General features: G+C 50.8%; 1 protein-coding gene across 3 annotated transcripts; it reads left to right on the top strand.

Annotated features, from left to right (window-relative positions):
* The first annotated feature begins 494 nt into the window (after positions 1-494).
* Positions 495-14,359, top strand: UBL7 (ubiquitin like 7). 3 transcript variants are annotated; one of them, XM_082836424.1, is made up of 11 exons: positions 495-547; positions 2,358-2,570; positions 4,124-4,243; positions 7,657-7,739; positions 8,743-8,827; positions 9,386-9,443; positions 10,168-10,301; positions 10,561-10,610; positions 10,857-11,024; positions 11,611-11,733; positions 14,134-14,359. In XM_082836424.1, the coding sequence occupies exons 1-11, from the start codon at positions 508-510 to the stop codon at positions 14,269-14,271; spliced, it is 1,212 nt and encodes a 403-aa protein (XP_082692550.1). In that variant the 5' UTR covers positions 495-507; the 3' UTR covers positions 14,272-14,359. The 3 variants fall into 3 exon arrangements, with proteins under 3 accessions (XP_082692550.1, XP_082692551.1, XP_082692552.1); XM_082836425.1 differs by having other exon boundaries at positions 533-597; XM_082836426.1 differs by lacking the exon at positions 495-547 and adding an exon at positions 611-687.
* Positions 14,360-24,123: the final 9,764 nt, after the last annotated feature.

The raw sequence follows: 24,123 nt of genomic DNA, 5'->3' as shown, positions 1-24,123 counted from the left end.
CAAAGGTAGGGTCGTCACGAGAAGCCAGAGGCGAGAAGCACAGAAGAGGCTGACTTCACCCGAAGGCAGGCCGTTTTCTGGTGACGGCTGCAAGGTTGAGGCGTGTCTGAAGAGGCCGCTCGGGAAAGGGCCCTCTGGGAGCGAAGGGTCGAGGCAGGAGGGGATCCGGGGTCCGCGATGTGCCCAAGAGCCCGGCAGTGGGAGTTCCCACCTGCGGCGCTGTAAGGACCCGGAGTAACCGAAGGACTCTGCATGCGTCCCAGGACAGTGGGGGAATCGCAGGGCTGTAAACCTCACGCCAAGCCCCGCTCTCGTGACCCGCGCCTTGGAACACTGACAGCTCTAGACTCCTCTCCGACGGAAGCACGAAGACGCTCTCGCGCCGGAACTTTCAAACCGCGGAGGAGCCACGCCCTCCCTGGAATCGGAAGCTTTTCAACTAGTGCCACTTGCAGGCTGCCTATTTATAAAGGGGCGGGGGCCACAGTAGGAACTGCAACTCCCAGAATGCAGCGCGGAGCTTCCTGTTTCCGGCGAGAGGACCTGAGTGAGTGTTTACACCGGCGGCCCTGCGGCCGGGTTCCTTCCGCGGGACGGGTGAGGGCGCTGGGTCCTGGGTCGCGCGGGCTCGACGTGTGTTGACTAGTTAGCTGGTCCCGTGGGAGCGGTGGGGTCGTTACTCAAAAGGTAGTGTCCCTGTCCCAATATAAACTATCAGTGACCTTGGGCCACTGACTTCACCTTTCTGAATCTCGGTTCCTTTGTCTGTAGAATGTAAATGAGAATTCCTGTTTCAGGGAACAGTTGTGAGGATTAAATGAGATATGGTAGATTAAAAGCCCCATTTCCTTCCCTGCCATAAACCTGGAGATGGACGGTTTGAGGATGCCTTAGGGTCTGCTGGGCAGCCTCTGAAGCCTTTTGTTTCCTCTTACAAAGAAGCCACTTTGGAAGCAATAATGATAATAGCAAGGGCTTATCTTGCCTTACAAGGTTCTTCCCTCAGGTTTTTGATTCATTTTCTGGGCACATAAGTACTGGGCATTGGGACAGTAGCGAGCAAAAATTCTGGTCTTTGCTTTCAAGAACCTCTAAGAATGGGATGCGGGGGAGATTGAGAAGTAAATAGATATTTGTAACCCTTTGCCATGAGGGAATATGACAACAATAGAGGGAAGAGAGAAGGGACAGGAGAGGTTGTATTTGGGTTGGTCTTGATGGGAGTTTGCTTAGAGATGGAAGAGAGAAGAGGAGTTACATGCAGAGTTAGCAGATGAGTGGAGGTATAAAGTGGGGGAGAGCTTTGTTTTGAATCCAGGCTTGGGGAGGGTGGGGCAGCCCAGAGCTCTTGAAGAGGAAGGCTGGCAGAGAGAACAGTTGTGAATGTCTTTTAAAGCCAGGCTGTGCCGTTTAGACTTATTCATAGAGGTGGTCTGGAGTCATTGGAGGCATTCTAACCAGAGGAGTGACTTGATCAGATCTGTGTTTTAAAATGATGGCTTGGGGGCTTCCCTGGTGGCGCAGTGGTTGAGAGTCCGCCTGCCGATGCGGGGGACGCGGGTTCGTGTCCCGATCCGGGAAGATCCCACATGCCGCGGAGCAGCTGGGCCCGTGAGCCATGGCCGCTGAGCCTGCGCGTCCGGAGCCTGTTGCTCCGCAACGGGAGAGGCCACAACAGTGAGAGGCCCGCGTACCGAAAATAAATAAATAAAAAATAAAATGATGGCTTGGGTGGCAGCATGGATATTTGGTAGGGAGAGGCCAGAGGCAGGGAGCTTGTTGTAAAGCTGTGTGGTAGTTAAAGCAAGAGTTGATGAAGAAACACGGAGTGTACATAAGGGAGAGTGTTGGATGATCTCATTTGAACCTCACAGCATTCCTATTAACATGACATTTTTTTTTTTTTTTTTTTTTTTTGCGGTACGCGGGCCTCTCACTGTTGTGGCCTCTCCCGTTGCGGAGCACAGGCTCCGGACGCGCAGGCTCAGCGGCCATGGCTCACGGGCCCAGCCGCTCTGCGGCATGTGGGATCTTCCCGGACCGGGGCACGAACCCGTGTCCCCTGCATCGGCAGGCGGACTCTCAACCACTGCGCCACCAGGGAAGCCCCTGGCGTTATATTTTTATGTCCACTTTAAAGCTGAAGAAACTGAGGCTTAGAGAGCTGAAGTCCCTTGCTGTCTGTCATAGGATGAGTGAAGAGAGGACCCCAGGTTCTAGTTCTGGCCTCCTGATGCTGCATCTTGCGCTTTTCCAAGTGTCACCCTGAATTACCTCTCATTCAGCCCCCTGGTGGGGTGGGGGCGGTGTAGGGTGGTGGTCTGTCCTTTAACCACTAAGGCTTTGTTCCTTTACAGGGAGAAAGAGAGAGCGCGAAAGAGAGAGGATGTCTCTCTCAGATTGGCACCTGGCAGTGAAGCTGGCTGACCAGCCACTTGCCCCCAAATCTATTCTTCGGTTGCCAGAGACAGAGCTCGGGGAATACTCACTGGGAGGCTATAGTATTTCATTTCTGAAGCAGCTCATTGCTGGCAAACTCCAGGAGTCTGTTCCAGACCCCGAACTGATCGGTGAGTCTCTGTGGACTAAGGATGGGCTGCTGCTCTGATCTCTTTTGGTGGAGAATAATTCTGGAATTAAAGGGTAAATTAAGAGTTTGGGATTTGTCTCCTAATGTTAACGCTCCAGGGAGTTGATTGTTGTTGGGTGAATGGAAGCACAAATCATAATGGAAGTGATTGTTGTTGGGTGAATAGAAACACAAATCATAATGAAACTATTGTTGCCATTTTAGTCCTTCGTTATACTGAGCTGCTTTATCACAACATTCCTTAACTATGACATTGTTGAATTATTTCTCTGATAGAGCAAGAGTTTGGGGTAGGGAGACTTCCCTGGTGGTCCAATGGGTAAGACTCCGTGCTCCCAATCCAGGGCGCCTGGGTTCAATCCCTGGTCGGGGAACTAGATCCTGCATGCGTGCTGCAACTGAGAATTCGCATGCCCCAACTAAGAAGCCTGCGTGCTGCAACTAAGACCCGGCACAGCCAAAAAAAAAAAAAAAAGAATTTAGGTTAGGAAGGAGGAGCTGGCTAGGGAAAGCCCCTCAGTATATGGCATTTGAGCTGGGTATTAAGGGGTGGTTAGAAGGATTTTTGGTTGGTTGGTTGGTTGGTTAGAGGGAAGGCAGTGAAAAAGGACAGATGGCAAGGGCATTCTAAGTGGAGGAAGAAGGAATTTAAGTATAATTTCTTCCTTCCTTCCTTCCTTCTTCCCTCCCTCCCTCCCTTCCTTCCTTCCTTCCTTCTTCCCTCCCTCCCTTCCTCCCTCCCTCCCTCTCTCCCTTCCTTCCCCTCCCTGCGTGGCTTGCGGGATCTTAGTTCCCCCACCAGGGATTGAACCCAGGCCCCGGCAGTGAAAGTGAATATAATTAAATTATATTACAAACTCAATGTCATATAAACTGACAAAATGGTATAAGCTGGCAAAAAGTGTGTTTTCAGTCATAAAAATATGGGGTTCATCCTTTTTTATTGTTGCATTTTCCCATTCATTTAAATGGAGCAGTCTCCATGGTGTTAAGCTCTGGAGTTTTCCTGCATAGATTCTGTGTTTTATCAGTTTGTGCTCGCTAATGGTTGTTATTAAAATGTATTTATTAAAAAAAAAATGTATTTATTGGGCTTCCCTGGTGGCTCAGTGGTTAAGAATCCGCCTGCCAATGCAGGGGACACGGGTTTGAGCTCTGGTCCGGGAAGATCCCACATGCCACGGAGCAACTAAGCTTGTGTGCCACAACTACTGAGTCCACATGCCACAGCAACTGAAGCCCGCACGCCTAGAGCCCGTCCTCCGCAACAAGAGAAGCCACCGCAATGAGAAGCCTGCGCACCACGAGGAAGAGTAGCCCCCGCTCGCCACTATTAGAGCCTGCGTGCAGCAACGAAGACCCAACACAGCCAAATAAAAAAAATTAAAAATGTATTTATTAAGTAAGAGTACTTTTAAAAGCGTATAGCATTCTCTAGCTATCTTCCAATCAAGATAAGGTTCTTAGGGGACAAAAATCATTTAAATTGTTTTGAGGAGCAAAATATAAATGAACAGTTCTTTTTTTTTTTAGATCTGATCTACTGTGGCCGGAAGCTAAAAGATGATCAGACCCTTGACTTCTATGGCATTCAGCCTGGGTCCACAGTCCATGTTCTGCGCAAGTCCTGGCCTGAGCCTGATCAGAAACCAGGTGAGAGAGTGCTGTCTGTTAGACAGGCAGGGCTTCTGTAATATCTACAAGGGAAGGAGGGTCTGTGTGTGTTCTTGACGCAAGGGCCTGGGTGGAACAAAGGGGTGATTTACTGAGATGATAATAGAGGATATCTTTATTACTTATTGGATTAGACCACATTGATTAACAGAGTACAATTTTGATCTTGCTGCCAGTGCCACTAACAGAAAGGGATTTGTTTCTCTACTTTTAAGTTCATTACCCACTGTTTTAATGGGGTGGGGAGGATGTGTCTATTTAAATTCCCTTAGGGAGTGAACTTTGTATTTTTGTTATTGTTGTTCTCATTAGAAAAAAGCTGGAAACTCCCTGCGTTCCTCTAAATGCTGTAGTGTGCTCTCATGTTAGCAAATCTTCGCACAAACTGTTGCAGGCGGTGATTTGTTCAGTCACCTCACTCCTGCTATACTGATAATTTATTTTCCTGAAGTTTGAAAATATTCGAGTGGTATGAAAGTAGCTCTTGGAGAAAACATACAAAGCCTCTAATGCTTTTTTGACTTATTAATAAAAGGTGCTGCTTGGAATTTAAATTTTGCTTCTGTGTTTTAAAAGCCTCCCCAAAGATAAGGCTAAGCTGTGTAAGAGATTAGCTTTGTTAGAAACGGGCAGTTTGACATATTTTAATAATGTTCACGATTGCTTAGACTGGTTATCAGCTTGAAATTTTTCCTCTTTTCAATTCTAAACATAAAGGACAAAGAGATCTTCTTTTGTACCCTGATGGGAAGTGAGAGAGAGAAAGGCAGTCTCTGACATCTGGGGGCTGGCCTGGCCTTCAGCTAGGCCTTGAAACATGAACAGTTTCACAGGTCACCAGCATCTACAAGGCCACTCACTCTGGGACTGTAATGGATCGAGACAAAAACAAGATTCTTCTCATTTCTGAGCAGAGACAAAAACATGAACATTGTCCAAACCACAAAAATGACCAAATATCCCTCTATCCTGGCTATTATGAATTACTGCTGCTGCTTTACCAATTACAGCTTTCATCTTGCGCTAGTTTTCCTTCCTTCTAGATAAGAATTATTAAGCTACGTGATCATAAAATCACCCCCACTTCCTGACAGCCTCTAATCCAGAGCAAAACCCTGCTTCCTTAAACTTCACCCGCCAAGTCACCCAACCAAAGCCCAAATCCTATAAGTTCTTTTGACTCCCTCTTATTGAGATGCCCCATGGTTCTCGTGGTGGCATTCTCTCTGTAAGAGCAGTAAACGCAACTTGCTCAACTGTAGGTGTACCCCTCTGATCTTTGGCTGGAGGGGATTGACAGAAGGAAAGTAGCATTTGTTGCTTCTTCCAGCCAGATTGTTTCTCTTCGATATCTCATTTAATCATTACAGTGGCTCAGCAGGGTAGGGTAACAGCATTAGCATTTTATAGACAAGAAAAAGAGGGTTAGAAAGGTATTTATTCAAGGTCACCTGCTTAGAAAATGAATGTAAGAGCTGGGATGTGAATCCAGGTTTTCCTGGCTCAAGAGCCCGTGTTCTTTCCACTGAGCTGGCTGCCTCTCACTTCCAAAGGGTGAAACTAGCCCAGTGATGTTAAAGAGACAAGCATAACTCTTAGCTGATTGTGGGCTTAAGATTTTGAGTCCTTTTCATCCCTCCTTCTGCCTGGAGATTTATTTTTGAAACAAACGGACTTTTTGTTGGGAGGTGAAAATAAACTTTTGGATTTGAAAACAAACTTTTGTGACAGCATTTTAGGTATTTTATCCTTGAGTGTTCTTCCAAAAGCAAGCACATTTCTTTTATCTCCCACCAGATTAAATCCTGTAGGAGGAAAAGGTGTCAGTTTCTTCCTTCCCACCTGGATCCTTTCGGTGGTTCTCCGCAGAGGGTTACAAATTCCTTTAGGATCTCACTTAGGCCTGCTGTTTGAGCAGGGGTGTGTACCCCGGGCTCCAGCCACCAAGAACGACTTACTGTTCCTTTGAAGCACCTCTTATATTCTTCCATGCCTTTGCACTCGTTCTCACTTAGGCCTGGAATACCTTCTCTTCCCAGTAAACATCTGCTTTACCTTATATATCCCTCTCAAACGTTTTCTTCTGGGAGGTAGCTCTGTGTGGGCCTCCCTCTCAGTAATGGCTGTCTGCCTCCATGTTCCTAATGCCCTTGCTGTGGTCCGTGCCTCTGTTGAAGTCCTCAGCATGGTGTTTTGTAATTGTGTGTGTGTGTTTAATTCAGTCTCATTTCTCCCACTGTTAAGTTCCTTGATGGCAGGGACTCTCACTTTTTGTATTCCTGTGCCTTGCACAAAACAAGATTTACTCCAAAACCATGGAGTAAATGCTTAGCACAGGTTTGTTGAATGAATAAATTAGGTAATTTACTTGAGGTGAATATTTTTCAAAAGAGACAACCCTCATGATTAGAGCTATAGGTAAGGATGTGGTTGCCACACTGAACCCTAGGGGTGCTGTTCACCTTGCTCTGGGAATGGTGCGTCTGGAGTTGGGCAGGACACAGTCCATATAATCACAAGTAGCCGTTTTGGGTGAGGGTCACCACACTTTTAAAAGTGTGACCGAGGGTGTTCTTCCTGCCTACTCCCCCTTCTTTTACCCAAATTTCTTTACCTGTGAGATGGGCTGATGTCCTAAATAGTAAAGTGACCAAGTAAAACTAAGACAACTGCTAAACTTTCCCATATATATGAGTCATTGTGTCCAAAGATCAAAAAGGAGCTTTGAGTCCCAGTGACATGCTTGTTTTTGGACATGTGATGAGTTTGTTAAGAACCCTAGAAGTACAGTGTTTTCTTGGTCATTGTTGTATTTGTTTTTTTTTTAATCAAAATAATATTACAGAGGCCTGAAAGAAAATATCCAAAAGAAAAGAGTTACCCCTGATCCTGTCACCCTAGCTTGTTCCCTTCCAGCCTTGGCCCACGTGCACACTGACACACATCACAAAGTTTTACTAGAGAATGCACATACAACTATGTTCTATTTCTTTCTCTTAACATATTGTGTCAACATAGCTCCATATTGTTCAGATGGCTTGCAGCACTTATTTTAAATCATTGCACAAAAGTCTGCTGAGTTCCTTATACCCTCCTCCTTTTCAAATGTGAAAAGCCTAGAACTCCTGCAGTGGGATATTGATCAGAACAGTCTCTTTCATGTGGTAAGATTCCTCTCTGCTGGAACTTGAATTTGTTTATCTACTGAAGATACTTAAAAGAGAGTGCAGTTTTCACATCTATGGCGTAAATGTTTTTTTCTGATCGGGTGCCCATTTTTAGTGGGGTGATGAGGGAAGGGAACCTACATCTGGGCACTTGCTGAAGTGATGTTGTGCGTCTGCAGCAGGGGCAGGGCCGGGTTGTAGGGTAACTGAGTGTCTTGTCCCCAGAACCTGTGGACAAAGTGGCTGCCCTGCGGGAGTTCCGGGTGCTGCACACTGCCCTGCACAGCAGCTCCTCCTACAGGGAGGCGGTGAGTATGTGCCGAGCCCCCTGCAAGATGCTTGCCAGGACTGCTGGAGAGGGGTTGAAGTGGTGTAGAGAGGGAGCTGGAAGCTGGTTGCCAAGGCTCCCAAGAGTTCCTTGGGGAGTTTTTGCCATGTCTGTGGGTCTCAGTAGAGCCCTATCTTCCCCCAAAGAGGCTCTGGGCTAGGCATTGTTGATTCCCTCTAATGATAATGATACAACCTCTCCTGACATTGGCCTCATGGAGTGCATATGGTTACAGCAAAGGATGCATATACTGTTTCTGCTGGGCCTCATTCTTTGACTTTGACTGAACTGCCTGCCCGCCACTCCTTACCAGGATTTCCTCACTGGGAAAATGCACTGATGTCTTTCTATAGGAGAGTCGATAATCAAGATTAATACAGCTGCAGGGCTTCCCTGGTGGTGCAGTGGTTGAGAGTCCGCCTGCCGATGCAGGGGACACAGGTTCGTGCCCCGGTCTGGGAAGATCCCACATGCCGCGGAGCGGCTGGGCCCGTGGGCCATGGCCGCTGAGCCTGCGCGTCCGGAGCCTGTGCTCCGCAACGGGAGGGGCCACAACAGTGAGAGGCCCGCGTACCGCAATAAATAAATAAATAAATAAATAAGATTAATACAGCTGCAAACTTCCCAATATATATAAATGTGAAATGGTAATTGTGTGGAGATTGAAAAGGACTTTTGGGATCTAGAGAAACCTTTGTTATTGGGCTTTTAATGAGAGCTTTTATTTTAGAAGCACTAGAACTGTAAATGGGGGAAAAGACCAGAGATTGAAGGTTTATTGTGCTCTTGCTTTTATATTGTTTGTTTCCCCTCCAGTAAGCCATGATCTCAGAGAAAAAAAGAGGTTCATCTGTTTCCTGGGGCTACTGTCCCATTGCATATGTGCAAGCACTTAGAGGGAGGAAGTACTTCGGCAGAGTGTGGGTATTTGCTGAGTGCATTGAGCTAGTTGGAGTGCTCAGCCCTCCCCACTTCTCTTGCAGGTCTTTAAGATGCTCAGCAATAAGGAATCTCTGGATCAGATCATTGTGGCCACCCCAGGCCTCAGCAGTGACCCCATTGCTCTTGGTAAGTGCAAGGCTGAGCTTAAGGAAATAGGAGCTGTTGGAGAAGGAGCAACCAGGAGGAGGCAATGACCTTAAAGAACCTTTGACCATCTTGTGAAGAATCACTGGTCTTGTGGCTGGAGGGGGAATAATCCAGATGTATTCCATACACCCAGCCCTCCAAGAGTTGTCAGTCCCACAGCGAAAATATGGCCTAACATCAGAAATGAGACTATGAGGAAGCCATGTGAGGGCAGCTGTTAGCCCAAACCACAGCCATCAGGGAGGACTTCCTGCACACCTTGATGGATAAGGGAAGAACCCAGAGATAAGGGGGAAAGAGGCTGGTGTAGTGGTACACAGCATGTAACCTAAGTTACATGGGGGGGGGGGCAAGTAGGGAGCAAGATGGAGAGCACGTGGTTGTGCTGCTGGGGCTTTGTTTCCCCCTCTTCTCGGGAGGGCTGCTTTGTAGTCTTGTGTCCCTGTTAAGCCGGTTGCTCTGAGGCCTGAAAGTCTCTTCTCCCCACTGGATCTGGCTAAATTTCCAGTCTCTGAGGTGAGCCCTGTTCTCCTTCAGGGGTTCTCCAGGACAAGGACCTCTTCTCTGTCTTTGCTGATCCCAACATGCTTGATACGTAAGTATACCCATCTTATTAAGGGGACCCTATCTCTCCTCATGGTCGGGCCAGAAACCTAATCGTCGCCCTGGGTTCTGCTCTTGCAGCCCATCCCCCAAATCTGTCTTCTAAATGTGTCAGGAGGTGAGAAGGAGCAAGGGCTATGGGGGGAATAACAAGCCCAAGGGCGGGGCATGCAGAGATGTTGGGATGAAGCAGCGTTCTGAGGGAGGTGGCTTTGCAGGCCATGCTCACTTTAGATCTCATTCAGTAGCTATTAGGGAGCCTTTGAAGGATTTTAAGCTGGGAAAGACACAGGTGCATACATCCCAAAATTTTAGAGCTGGAAGGGACAGTAGAGGTTGTGTCCCCTTATTTGCAAGTGAAGAAAACAGCCAAAGCCTGGAAAGAAAAGGGACCTGTCAAAGATTGCCCAGTGAAGTAGTGGTGGAGTCCAGACCAAAAACTGACCCTGAGCCTCCTGGGCTGTGCATGTCCCATCATGCATTGCCAGAGGGGAAGGTGAAGCATCTGCAGGGGTGCCCGGGGGTGAAGGCCTTGCTGTTCCTGGGGACAGAGCAGCAGGAGCACAAGCCGACTGGAGGGAGGTGCTGAAGACTGGGATATTGAAGGGCAGGCGTGGGTGACTTGATTGTTGTTAGGGGCACCCAGAATTCCTGTCATGGCCAAGGGTGCTCTTTCCTTCTTAGTCACACTTGGGTTTCTTCCTGCCCCATCTCAGGTTAGTGCCTGCTCACCCGGCTCTGGTCAATGCCATTGTCTTGGTTCTGCACTCGGTGGCAGGCAGCACCCCGCTGCCGGGGGCCGACTCCTCTTCCCGGGGCATGCCCTCCAGCTCGTACCGGGATATGCCAGGTGAGCCCCAGGACAGTGGAACGCAGGCCCCCTCGGGAGCGGGCAGTGGTCCAGGGGTTTGCTTTACTCAGCAGCTATGTATAGTGCTGGCAGAGGGCGTTCCTTGGGAACTCTCAATTTGAGTCAAGGAGTGCATCTGTCCTGTAATTTTCCGAGGGGAGAGATGAAAATATGAATTTGGAGAGTAACTAGAGCTGAGATTCTGGAGCTGCGCCTCTGCCTCTGTTCTTCCTCCTGAAATCTGTTCTCCCTCCTCCAGGTGGCTTCCTGTTTGAAGGGCTCTCTGATGATGAGGATGACTTTCACCCAGTAAGTGGCCTGGCTGCCTGCCATTTGGGGGAGATGGCGCTGGGGATGCACCTCTCCCTGGGACCTGGCACGCCCCAGCTGGGAGAGGATCGGAGGCCCTTTGGTGACCCAGCTATGTCATACTATTGCTGTCTGAACCTGGCAGCTTGGGGAAGTTCCCCAAGAACTGTTCCTGGAACGGGGGTGGGCTTCATCTGAGAATGTCACAGGGCTGCTTCCCTGATTCTTAGTGCCTCTCTTGTTCAGAGCGCCAGGTCCACGCCCTCGAGCAGCACACCCAGCTCCCGCCCAGCTTCCCTGGGGTACAGTGGAGCTGCCGGGCCCCGGCCTATCACCCAGAGCGAGCTGGCCACCGCCCTGGCCCTGGCCAGCACTCCGGAGAGCAGCTCTCACACGCCAACTCCTGGCACCCAGGTATGGAGAGAGGGCGGGAAGATCAAGGCCAGGCCCCTAAGGGAGAAGGTCCCAGTGGTAGAATGGATTTACCTTTGCTGATCCTGGTGCTGGATCTGCTTTGAGCCGAACCCTACCTGGAGCCTGGTGGGTTTCCCACTGCAGCTCAGGCGACCTCCCGTCACCAGCCTTTAGGGCTTAGAAGTCTGGGCCTGATTTCATCACGGGCCTGATTAACTCCTGCCAGCACTTTGGAAGAACCTTCCGTCACATAAGACACCCTTACTTGTCCCTGAAAGCGGCCAGACATCACAGGCTTAAGCGTTCCTGGTGACGGTCACTCCAGCTTGCAAGGCCATCTCTCCCAGTGCTGGGTCCTAGGCTAGGTCGGGGGCTCCATTCCATCTCCCTGGAGCAAAAGAGAACAGAACCTTTCCCGCCCACGTAGAGAGCTTTTGGGTACCTCTGTGTGGTTGTCTCATGCAGACCCCTGCTGGGAGGCAGTCGTGGGGCACCCAGGGGCACCCTGGGTGATGTGACAGCAGTGGGTATGTGCTGGGAGACTGAGGTGTCTCTGAGCGTGGTGCTGACCCTGGTTTGTCTCTAGGGCCATTCCTCAGGGACCTCCCCGGTGTCATCTGGCGTCCAGTCAGGGACGCCCATCACCAATGATCTCTTCAGCCAAGCTCTCCAGCATGCGCTGCAGGCCTCCGGGCAGCCCAGCCTTCAGGTCAGTCTTCCCCACTCCTGATGTTCACATGGCTTCTTAGTTCCTTTGGACACTGAGCTTTCTTCTGCTCTCTGGAGGCCCTTCCCACTTGGCCTGCTCTGCTCCAGGAACAGCTGGGACGTGGCAGTGTGACAGGACAGGATGCTCCCAGCACGGGCAGTTGTCCCTGTGGCTTCCACTCCTGCACCCAGTGACCACGGCCTGGCTCCGCTGACCACCTGGTTTGAATACTTGTGGCAGTTTTAATTGAAGAGACAACTCATCCATTCTGTGAGCGGTGACTGAGCCTTGAGCATGTCTATACCGGGCCTGGGTCCAGCTCCTGGGGTAGAGACGAGCCAGCGCTCATCCCTGCCATGGAGGGGTGCCAGGCAGTTGCTGCAGTGAGGGAGCAACAGGGCGAGAAGCCCAGCCCAGGCTTGAGGTGAGGGCCTAGGTCAGGGAAACCTTTTCTGAGGAAGGGGTGTTTGGACTGACTGTCAAAGAATTAGTTAGAGGTTAGCCAGGCAGGGAAGGGGTGTTTGGTTGAGGGGACATGGTGTCCAGGTAGACACAGCCACCTGTTTGAGTGAATGTGGAGGTACAGGTGACAAAACTCAAATAGGCAAGCCCAGAAGGCGGTGTCCTTGTGGGGAAGATCCTGAGATGGAGCCAGAGTAAAGGAGAGCAGGAGCCTGAGTGTGAAGGCCTCATTGGGTGCCTGCGTAAGGAGATTAGTCTTGTCCTGTGGTCACCAGGGAGCCGTGGAAGATTTTAAGCAGCGAGTGACACCATCTCCCCTGCCTCGCGGAATGTGGAAGCTTAGCTAGCAGCTAAGTGCATGACCTAAGGGGTTCACATTGTACTGCATGCCTCTGTGCACAGGCTGTTTGCTTCACTCTCTTTCCTTTGCTCCTAAGCCTGCGGCATGAAGGTCATTTCTGGAACTTGTCCACGGTCATCAAGCCATTAGTGATAGAGACAGGGTCAGGCCCGTGTGGTTTTCGGCAGCCCACATGGCCCTGGTGGACAGTGAGGGGAACGGGAGCAGGACTCGTGGACAGCTGGTCTTTTCCGTTCCTTCATCTTCCCCATCCTGATGCCTGTTCACTCTGCTTTCCAGCTCAGAAGCTTTCATGTGTCTCCCTGGCCTGTAACATGAGTTTGAGTTGGTTTGTGCGGTTTTTTAAAAGCCCAGCACATCCTCACCCTTAACTGCCTACTTCTCTGAATTTGCATTTCATCCCCACTGCCTTCTCCTTCCCATAGTGTGAACACAGCCTTTTCCCTCAGGTGTGCACTTCCTTCTGCATGGGATAGAGATATTGATGAAGCTTTGAAAATATGAAATTTCTTTAAACCCTTATGGTAGAGAAGGACTTTCGTAGCTGAAAGTCAAAATCGAGGAACCATTGTATAAAGAGTAAAAGATATTTTGAGTTAATAAATGTGAACGTTGCTGCATAGCAAATCAAACCCAACCAACCAACCAACCAACCAACAAAAAAAACAAGCGAAGTCTGAAAGCTAATAACAAACCGGGCAAGAAATCTGCATGTATCAGACAAAGGGCAAAACCTCCCTGAACTATAGAAGTTCTTGTGGTTTAGGACCAAGAACGCCATAGAAAAATGGGCAAAAGACATGAACAGACTATTCATGAAGAAGGAAGTACAGCTGGCTGTACTTCCTTAAAGCTGTGTAATTCCTTGCATTCCCATTTCTCGAAATTTATCCTGAAGATGTATGTGCATGTAGAGGATGAGATTTGTACACAGTCAGTCACTGCAGTGTTGTTTGTAATGGCAAAGACTGGGAACAGCCCAGTGTACATTTCAGGACATCCACAAGTTGGAATGTTATACAGTTATTAAAAAGTTCTTTATGTATTGGCATAGGGAGCTCTCTAGGATACATTAATATGTTGGGGAAAAAAAAGGAGGGGTGTAAGGAAAGGGTAAATATAGGAATATATATTCATATTTCTTCAAAGAAAATAAAATACGTTATCGGGGTAGGGAGAGGAGTAGACGAGAGCGAGACTTTTCACTGTGTATCATAGTAAAAAGCGAAGTTAATTTAAAAATGTACCCCCCCACCCGTTTGTGTGTGTGTCTATACATACAGCAGGAGAAAGAAACTTAATCTTTTGAAATTTAGACATTGAGTACTTTGTGATTTCTCTTTTGATCCTTATGTTACATTTTCCCCTTTTTTATTGGAAAGACTTTTACTGTAACTTGTTCTCTAAACCCTCAGGCCTCTCGTGTAGTTCTCCTAGAAGCGCTGTGTTGTATGGAACTTCACATCAGCAACTTTACTGGGGGAACCCACCTTTCTCTCTCCCCCTGAAAGGACAGACATAAGCAAGTCACTGTAGGAACCTAACTAACAGCTTCTGCCTGTCCTGTCTTTCTGCAGAGCCAGTGGCAGCCCCAGCTGCAGCAGCTGCGTGACATGGGCATCCAGGATGATGAGCTGAGCCTGCGGGCCCTGCAAGCCACTGGGGGGGACATCCAAGCGGCCCTGGAGCTCATCTTTGCCGGAGGAGCCCCATGAACTCCCTGCTCCTCCTGAGCCCCCAGCAAACTGCCAAGGCCGCTGCCCATGGGAAGCACTCTTGAAGGTGCCCCATCCCTCCTCTCCCCAATACACCTGATGGTCGACCTTCTGCTTTGCCCAGTGCTTGGCCTTTCTGGCTGATCTGAGCTGGTAGAGGCAGTGGGGCAAGCATGGTGTGCAGGTTTTGGTGCCGTGGCATCAGGGAGCACAGCTGGTCCCTGCTTCTGGTCCCTGGGTGGAGAATTTTAGATCCACATCCTGAGATGCTGCGTGATGCCCACACTGGTATTTTGGCAGAAGTTTCCAGCGGTAGCCCCCAGAGCCTTTGGTGCTTTGGGCGTGGCATCCTCAGGATGTGCCCAAGGACTGCTGCCCAGTCTCCATGTGGCTGCTGTGTTACAGCTGTGGCCAGAAGAGGCTGTGCTTCTGAGGTGACCGGTCTCAGGAGGGGCCAGGTGGACTTCCGGGGCAGCAGGTCGGGGAAGCTCACCCTCCACATCGCTCCCTCTCCCAAAGGCTTTCAAAAGATTTCTTGTCCCTCCCCTGGCCTAGTCTCACCAGGCACTCTTTGATGCCTGTTCTGTAATGATGCCAGAATCCAGGCCTCAGAGCCATGCCAGGAGGCAGGGTCCTCTTCTCTCTCCTGAAGATGTAAATACAAGAGCAGTTAAATAACAATACTAAACAACACCACCAACACAAACAGGGCCCAGCTTTCATACTGAAGAGAGGGCACGAACCCCCGAGCTGCTGCTCCATCTGCCCGAGCTCTCATTCCCCTGGCACAGTGTTCCCTGGCACGTCGCAGACATGTCCAAGTTGAGCGAGTGGCTTTCATGTGCTTTGACTACTTTGTCAGGAAAACAGTCCTTCAGCTGGTGTCTCGGTGGGAAGTTGCTCAGAGGTCTGCTCCTGCTGTGTCCTCTTGCCAGAGGTTTCATCCACAGCATCCACAATCACGGTCGTTCGTCTCCTACTTGTCACCCCCGGGACAGAAGTTTTACCACGGATAAGGACTGCCTGCTCTGTCCTTTGTTCCCCAGAGCGTTTACCCCTTGGCCCCCTTTCTGTCTTGAGGGACCACACAGAACAGGCCTGCTCCCTCTGCTCTGTGAGCTGGGCTCCGTGAGTTCAGGAGAGTGGTAGCCATTCATTTGTCCTCTGACCTGTCCTCCTGGTTTTGGTCCCCAGCACGTCCTGTTTCTCTCTCTGGATGACCACCAATCTATCAGTGATACTCTTAAAGAGAGGTACTTGGGAGGCCCCCCTATTCCAGATATGGCCTGAACCGCAGGCCATAACTGGAATAGCGGCCTGCCAGAAAATGTGAAGTCTCCACATGTCCCTCTCCATCCTAGAGTTAACGCTGAGGGGTGTTTGAATTGGCTGAAGAGACTCAGAGCTCACCAGGCTTCTTGGTGCCAGTCTTTGTGCCTCAGTGGTCTGCCTGGAACCCAGCTGCCTCTTCGTGGTCAGGAGCAAAGACCAGGAAGCTCTTTGAACCTGATGTCTCTGGTTTGTGATGGAAATAAAGGCCAGTTCCATCCTCACAGGCCTGCTGTGGTCAAATGGGGCTGACACAGCCCTTCCCGTGCCCGTGATACAGCCTGCCTAGGGCCGATTTCCATTCTGTGGCAACTTGTACCCTGCCCCCAGGGACTGTGCGGGGGCTCCTTAACTCCCCCGGCCCATTATGCTGCGAAAGTCTTGGGTGACCTTGCCCTGTCCCTGGAACTGACTCCCAAGTACCAGTTATACTGTTTCCCAGAATTGAACTGTCCCACGGTTTCCCTTTCCCTTCTTTGTCAGCTTTTTCCTCCAGGGTCTTGGCATGTTGGCTTTGCTTCCTGTAGCCATGTTTTAAATAATATATGTTGAGTCTGGTAAGTTCCTCCGCCGAGCCTGGGGCTTTCCATGGGCCAAGGACTCCTTCCTTGCCATTGTCTGCTTTACCCTTTCAACAAACATTCATTCAGTCTCTGCCTTGTGCCAGGTAAACATGACAAGGTCCTTGCTCTCACAGAGCCATGCCATTGGGAAGACAGACCAACAGATGTTTACACTAAAGCCTGATGAGAGTGGGCCGGGCAGATCCTGTGGGCTTGGAGCTCATAGGAAGGGGCACTCACTTGGGTTAGGGTGGGGCTGTGTGTGAGGGAGAGCTGCTTGGAGAAGGTGGCGTCTGACTTGAGACCTGCAGCAGGTGAGGAGGAATCGGGCAGGGAGGTGTACGTGCAGGGTGGGCTGGGAGAGGAGAGGACACAGCTCCTGGAGCCCTGTGTGTGAGGGTGGACTTCAAGGTAGGCAGAGGCTAGATCACTTTCAGCTATGCAAGGAGTTTGGACTTATCCTAAGGACAGTGGGAAGTCACTGGAGAATTTGAATCAGGGGAGAGAGTCAGGCTTGCATCTTAGAAAGGCAGCTGGCTGCTGTGTGTGAATAGATGGGGAGTGGGGCGAGCTTGAGGAGGGGAGACCAGCGAGGAAGCTGTTATGCTCTTAGAACTGACAGTGTGTGACGGGCAGTGTGGCAGCTGGGAAGGAGAGGAGTGGTGGGGCGGGGAGACTTCAGGAGTTAGTGTTGATATCACATCTTGGGAAAGGTGAGTGTGTTATGATTAGCTCCATTTATCCGATGGAGACACCAAGGAGGAGAGGTGAGATCATCTGTGCACAGTCTCATGGTGGGGCAGTGGGCAAATCGGCCTTGGAAACTCAGGTCTTACTCCAGAGGCGGCACCCTTCCCGCTGCTGCCTTCTGAGTGTGGAGAAGTGGGAGGCGGTGTGTGGGTCTCATCAGGCTGAGGAGCTTGGGCTTCATCCTGAAGGCAAAGAGCACCCCTAGGATGGCTCTAGGCAGGGCAATGGAGGACCAGACTCGTGTGTGAGAGAATCTGACAGCTGCGTGGAGGCTGGATTTGTGGGAAGTGAGATTGGTAGTGGGAGACCAGCTAGGAGGCCCATTGCCTCCGGATGGGACACAGTGGGGGTCTCGACTAGAGCTGCAGTGGGGGAGCTGGGCGGAGGAGAGGGAGGTGAGATGTGAAGGACTCGATCGGGGGGGGGGGCAGGCAGGTTGTGAGTGGGTAGATGGTGGTGCAGCAAGAATGAGGGAGTGGGGGTGGGATCTGGAGTGCAAGACCAGTTTTGGAGATACTGAGCTTGCGGTGCCATGGGATGGCCAGGTGGGGATGTCTTGTAGACAGGTGCAAGTTTCTAGGATGGAGATAATGATCAGGAAGTTTCAAGTTGAAGGCTGGGCCTGTGTCAAGTGCAAAGGGAATCCAACTTTCCGGGGAAAGGTAGAGGAAAAGGGATGCCCACTAAGGAGTTAGACTTTCTAGGAGATAGTGCCTGATGGGCATGGGCGTGGAAGGGGGAGATGTGCTGCCTCTGGGAAGGCGAGAGCAGAGGTCATCAGAGCTGACGGAGTGCAGAGAACTGGACAGTGGGGCATGGTCAGTGGTGTGGAATGCCACAGAGAAACGTTGTGAGCAGGGGCTGACCTTTGACTTGACTCCTTTAGCCATGGTGACCTTGGGGACGTATCACAGAGCTCAGTTGCAGGGGTTGAGGCCTTGAGTATGTGGGAGCAGTGGAGGCAGGGAGGGCAGAGAACTCTGGAGTACCTTTCCAGGGAGAGGGTAGTTGGAGGGGAGATGGGATTGAGAGTGAGCTTTTGCAGTTCAGCAGAGGTGAAGTTGGAATTGATCACGAGAACTTTTCTAGGAAGCTAAGGGGAAAAAAAAGGAAGAGACCCCAAAATAGAACATGCAAATATGCAGAGATGGGTGAGTTTTCTGAACAGATCCCTTCTCCTGATATAACTCAGATTTGGCTGGGCTGGCATGGGCTGGGCTGGCACAGCTTGCTGGGCACATGGGCCCTGGTTCTGCTCCTTGCCTCAGCCCCATATGGCCTGGGCCCCCGACCAAGCTCTGAGTCCTACCCTGAGGTGGCCTCTTGTTACCTCTGCCACAGACTTGGCAGTGAATGTTTGGTGGGGGTGGGGGGGTGGTATTTAGGCTTCCCTCTATCTGCTTACCCAGCCTCTGCAAACCCCCTCTGGCCCTGGGCTGGGGTGGGGTCAGCTCGGCTGTGCCCCTGGTTTCCCTGGGCTCAGCCGCGTTTCGCTCCTGTAGCCTCTGCAGTTGCTGGTGACAGAATTCGGCCTCTATGCTTGAAATGCATTTTGCAGAGACCCAGGCACTGCCCTATTCTACCTTGGCAAAAGCGGCTCACAGCAATGCAGTGCAATGGTGCTCACTTATCAAGCACCCTCTCTGTGCCAGTCATTGAGCTAGGCATCAATATGCCATCTCAGTTGATCCTCATAACAACCCTGAAAAGTAGACATTATTATCCCCATTTACAGATGAGTGCTTCCTGTTAACCGGACGTGACTGTGCTGGGAAACTGGTCTTTCTAGGACTTGGGTGGGATTGTATCAGCACAGTTCCATCAGTGCACCCACCTGGGACCTTGTGCCTGGCTGGCAGGTCGGAAGCTACTCAGAGGGACTGAGGGTCTGTTCACCACTCATCCTTCCTGGAAGTGGCAGCTTGAGTCCTGGAGGGAAATCAGGCTTCTAAGTCAGACTGACTGAGCTGTAGGTCTCTTTTCCACAGAGAACCTAACCTCTTGGAGCCTCAGTTGTGTCCTGTTTGATATTTCCCCTCAATTTATATAAGTGGATGTTGACAATGTGTATATCTGAGATGCCAAGGCACTCAGAGCTGGACTGGTGAATGTTCTAGATGACCGAAAGAGTCCGGATCCTGACAATTAGGCATCCCTAGCAAGAGGGAGAGTAACAGGGACACTGAGGTCCTGTGGTGGGGACTAGAAAACCATTTGCTCTTCTGCAGGATGGGGTCTCATTTCTTCCCCACTTGAACCCAGATTCACACTCAATCTTTCTCAGCCAGTATCTCAGAAAGCCACTGCTGATAGATGGGAATGGCTCAAGGATGACCCTAGGCTAAGATCAACAGGATTTAACAGCCCCGTGTCTCAGCCCAAGGAGGCAGTGCCTTTGGAGGGACTGTAATAGGAGCCCTTTACTTTCCACCTTTCCAGCCCTTTACTCCTCCATCTCTCTTCTAAGTGCTGTGTTCTGATCTGACACCGACCTTTGAAGGAGATGGTCATAAACCAGACTGCCTAGCACCTAGGAGAGCCTCAGTAGAAGTTTGTTAAATGACTGGCTGATGATGTTGTAGGAACCAACCAGGATTAGAGAGACCAAGCAAAGCCCCACGGGGGACCTAGTTGGAACTGGGGTTATTTACCCTGAAAAAGAAGTAGATTTAGAAGGACATGACCTCTGTGTTGAAATCCCTGAAGGGCTCTATTCCAGGAAGAGGGATTAGACGTGGTCTGTGTAGCCTTGGAGGATAGATTTAGGACCGATGGGTAGAAGTCTTCCACTGGGGAAGAAGACTTTGTGTCAGAGCTAAATAAGAGGGGCAAGGCTGCCTTGTGGCTAAGCTCATCGCCACTGGAGGTATGTTAGCAGAGGCTACATGACGTCCAAAAGGGCTGTTTGAGGGGCTCCCAGGTTGGACTGAATGACCTCTGAGAGTTACTTCTGACCCCAAGAATTGGGATTCTTGGATCACGGTATCCATGAAAGAAAGTGAACTGTTTGTGGGAAACCACATGTCTGCATGCATTTCTTTTCCTCACTCAGGTGGCCCCAGCAGGCCCAAGGATCACATCAGAATTGGGTGGGTCCTGCGACACCGTCCATCCTCCAGAGATTTAAAAGCATGTTTATTTCAGCCTACAAACAAGAAGGAAATGCAGAAGATAGAATGAGAGAGCTTTGTCTACTCTGGTCCAGATAGGAGATAGAAGAACTGCTGATTTAGCTCCTTTTTCTCATTTTGTAAACAAAGAAATGGAGGCCTGGCCTGGGGTAGGGTCTTGCTTAACTTGGGTCAGTGATCAAGCTGGGGCTTCATCTTTGGCCTCCCAGCCATGTCTGGTCAGGAGACTTCGTTAGTCTTGAGTCTTGTGGGAGTCTTGAGTCTTGTCCGCATGACTCCCACAAGATCCTGCTCTGCCTCAGGCCTTGGGCACTGAGAATGGAGGCTCAGAGATGGATTTTGAGTGGGGCGGGCAGGAGAGGGAGTAGGGTGGAGTGGAGGGAAGAGTTTGTCTCCAGAAAGGCTTGGGAGTGTATATAGTTGACCCTTGAGCAAGCGGGGTTAGCGGTGCTGACCCTCTGTGCAGTCGAAAATCCACGTATAACTTACAGTCTGCCCCCGGAAACTGCTGTTCTGCATATGAGGACTCAACTGACCGGGCATAGGACTGTGTAGCACTGTAGTTTCTATTAAAAAAAAAAAAATCCACGTGTAAGTGGACCCACGCAGTTCAAACCCATGTTGTTCAAGGGTCAACTGTGTTACCTACACGCTTGGTCTCTGCTAAGACTCTGTTCTTAAGTGGCCACCAGGTGGCACTCCCGCCACAAGCCCAGTGACATATGGGCAGAGTTTTGGGGCTAGGGATACCGGGCTGCCCTTGGAAGCCATGGGAGGACTTACCATGATTTGGAGTGAGCTGAGTGCCCTGACAAAAGGAGAAAAGGTCTCTCTTCTGCCAGTCTCCTGTTCATCACTGAATATCCCCCTGTGGATTTTTACTTTTTTTCTCTCAACTTGACTGGCCAGACTCCGATCTTAGCAGTTTAGGGTAGGGCCAGTCAAATAAAAATGCATCTAGAATGACTAGGACAGAGAACAGAGATCCAGGAATGGGATGCTGCTGGGAAGTATTGGCCCTCAGAGCTAAGAAAGGTGGTGGCAATTCTGAGAAGTTCTTCATTTAGGGTGGCTCTGAGCTGGCCTAGAAGGAAGAGGAAGCCTGGGGTAGGAGGGGAGGGGCAGGCACTAGAGGGGACATCCTGTCAGAGGTTTAGGGGTGGGCAGACCACTGAGAGAAGGGTGAGATGTGGTATTAGCGTCTGTATGAGCCGAGGTGGTTTCCTCTGCGTGCCTCGCTTGGTCCAGCCCTGAGCCCTTACATGGTCTTTCTTGAGTTGGGCCAAGTCCAGTGGTAGCTGAGGCTATTATGACCATGCCTGTGCCTGTGAGACAGGGGCCTACACACCATGAGCACACAGTAAGTTGGAATTCTCAGATGTGGCCTACATGACCATCAATATCTTAATTTTGAATGATTTGCAAATATTTTAAAATTGGGAGTTTCCACAAAAACTCATTTTTAGCTTCTCTTGAAAAATCAGCTGTCTGTCACACTGAGTGTACTTTCCCATGGCCCCCAGGGCTGGAGCTGTCTACAGCTGCCCTGAAGACAGATCACCCTGGTCTCTCTGCCCCTGCAATGGGTGGTGGTGGTGATGGGGGGACAGGAAGAGTTGGCTATTATTAGTAGCTGCAGGTCCTAGGTGGGCACCAAGCTCTGAGGCTTCATGAAGGGGCTGTCGTGGGCTTGGGCTCCTTATACCTCCCACAGGCCTCTTGTTAGGGGTGGGTCACTCCTTTGAAGACCAGGTGTAGCCATGGGATCAGCGCTGAGGAGGGGTCAGAGGAAGCCTGGAGTGTGAGGAATGCTCTGAGTATGGCCCTAAAAGGCCTTACTTGGAAGGCTGGGGAAGGCTTCCAGGGCCTCTTGCGGCTTTGGGGCCTCAGGTCTATGTGTGTCCATTTCTCTGACTCCCCAAGGGGCTTCTTGGATTTGGCTGTGCCCCCACTGCCCACAGGGAAGACCTCTACAAGGTAGGTTTCTCCTAGATAGAAGCCCCCGCATCATCTCCTTCTCACAGCCTCCTCCCCCTATTCCCCCCATGTGGAGTGGCAGGGAAGGGGAAGGCAGGACTGTGCCTCCCCCTCAAACCTGTCAGCGTCCGCATCTGTTGCTTCCTCTGCTGATCCATTTCCCATCATTGACTCTGAGTGCGGATTGTGCCCCTGTCCTTGGTTCAGGCCCAAAAGCCAGCCTTGGGCCCCAGTGAGGAAGGCAGGCTCCTGTCACCACCTACACCATTCTGGTTTGATTTCCCCGTGCTACCTGAGGCAGGCAAGTCCACGCCAAACACTGGCCCTGTGCTCTCCCCACCCTGGGTACCCGTTCTCCTTCATGCCCTTACTCTAGCTGCACTCTTTCGCTATAGAGTTACTGTCCCAAATCACTTTCACGGGCTCGCTTCTCACCTCCCCTGGCTGCCTGTAGCCAACCAGGAGTGGGCTGCCATCTGGTGCTGGCCCTTTGCCCTTAGATTGGCTGGCTCGGGGTGTCAATTGGGGTGAAGCAGGTGCTGAGATGAGCATGGAGGAGCCCAGCCAGAGGCCCTCCCTATAACATGAGGTGGGACAGTCTTCGGCACTACCCCATCACCCTCACCCCAGCCTGGAAAAAAATTCCCTGGCACCTGCCCCAGTTTCCATCTGCTGCCCTGTTTCTTGGGAGGCTGAGCCCAGCCCCTGACCTGCCCTCCTGTTCAGCACCTGGTAACCTGGGCCCCTGTCTGGGTCTTTCTGAGGATCGTTTGGATCCAGCCACACACAGGAGGCAGTAGCGGAAGGGTGCGATGCATTGAGAGCGTTATGATATAGAAGATAAGGGTGTGGGCCCCAGAGAGACTGCCTGGACTTCAGTCCCAGCCCTTCACTAATGAGCTGTGTGACCTTGGGCACATCTCATCCCCTCTCTGTTCCTTGGTTTCCATGTTTGCAAAAGGAGCCAAATAATAGCACCTACCTCTTAAGCTTGCGAAGATGAAATGAATTAAAACGAAGCTATGAAACGTTCACGGCACATAGTAACCTCAGCATTAGCTATTGCTATTGGAGTCAGAAAACCCAGGTTCCCATCATGGCTCCATCAGCTGAGCTTGGGGAGATCTCTCTCCCTCCCTGTGCCTCAGTTTCCTTCTCTAATATAGGGATGTGCTCTCTCGCTCACTAAGGGAGAGAATGTAGGACTGGCAGGGAGAACGTAGGTGGAAGTGGGTTGTGTGTTGTGAGTTGCTGTGCACGTGGGCAGTGTTATCATCAATTCTGAATTCTCAGTTCTTAAAGGCAGGGCAGGCAATTTCTTAATTTGCTTACCTTGCAGAGAGGGCAGACACTGGGGGTCATAAAGTTCAGCAGATGAGGCTGGAAACAGAGTGTCACTCTTGGAGGCCAGCCTGGGCCAGGACGTGCTGCTGGCCTCAGGGCCACAGGCTTGGGTATAGGACTGGGGAGGGGCTGTTCAACTGTCCACAGCCTCCCTCTCTTTGTGGCAGTGTACCTCTGGGCATCATGAAGCTGTTGGCCCTACCCAGCAGGCCAGGAACCTAGTCCTGCACTATCTCTGGAGGCATCCTGATTTCACCTTTTGGCTTGTTGGGGTATCTTAGGAGCACTTAGGGAAGAAAGAAGGGATAGCTGGAAACCAAATATGGAATGGTAAGGCAGAACTTCCCGGTGATAACCTTTTCTTGGCTGTGGAGCTGGACAGAGGGCTGGAGCTGGGGCTGGGGCCAGGGCAGCCTGTTCCCTGTCTTTGGTGGTCTCTGCAGTATGTGAATCGAGTCCAGCTAGGTGTGTGTGTCTTGGAGGCCCCAATGCACCTCTGCTCCTTCCTCCTCAACCTGTCTTCTCTCCGTGCAGTCCATCTGGGGATAGACATCCAGTAAGCACTGGATAAGTGGATTTCCCATCCATGGTTACCTTGGGCCGAAACAGAGATGGAGGGTCTGGACCCTCTCTGGTTTGAGGGAGAGGAGACTTCTTTACAAAGGGCAAACATGTGGCTCTGAAAAGATAAGCTGACGGCAGAGCTTCCTGGGGCTGTTCAGATGACTGCAGAGGGACTGGGCCGGACCCTGCCGGGG

Source organism: Leucopleurus acutus (assembly GCF_964270905.1).
Source record: "Leucopleurus acutus genome assembly, chromosome: 1".
Classification (NCBI taxonomy): domain Eukaryota; kingdom Metazoa; phylum Chordata; class Mammalia; order Artiodactyla; family Delphinidae; genus Leucopleurus; species Leucopleurus acutus.
This window is presented reverse-complemented; position numbering and strand designations above follow the sequence as displayed.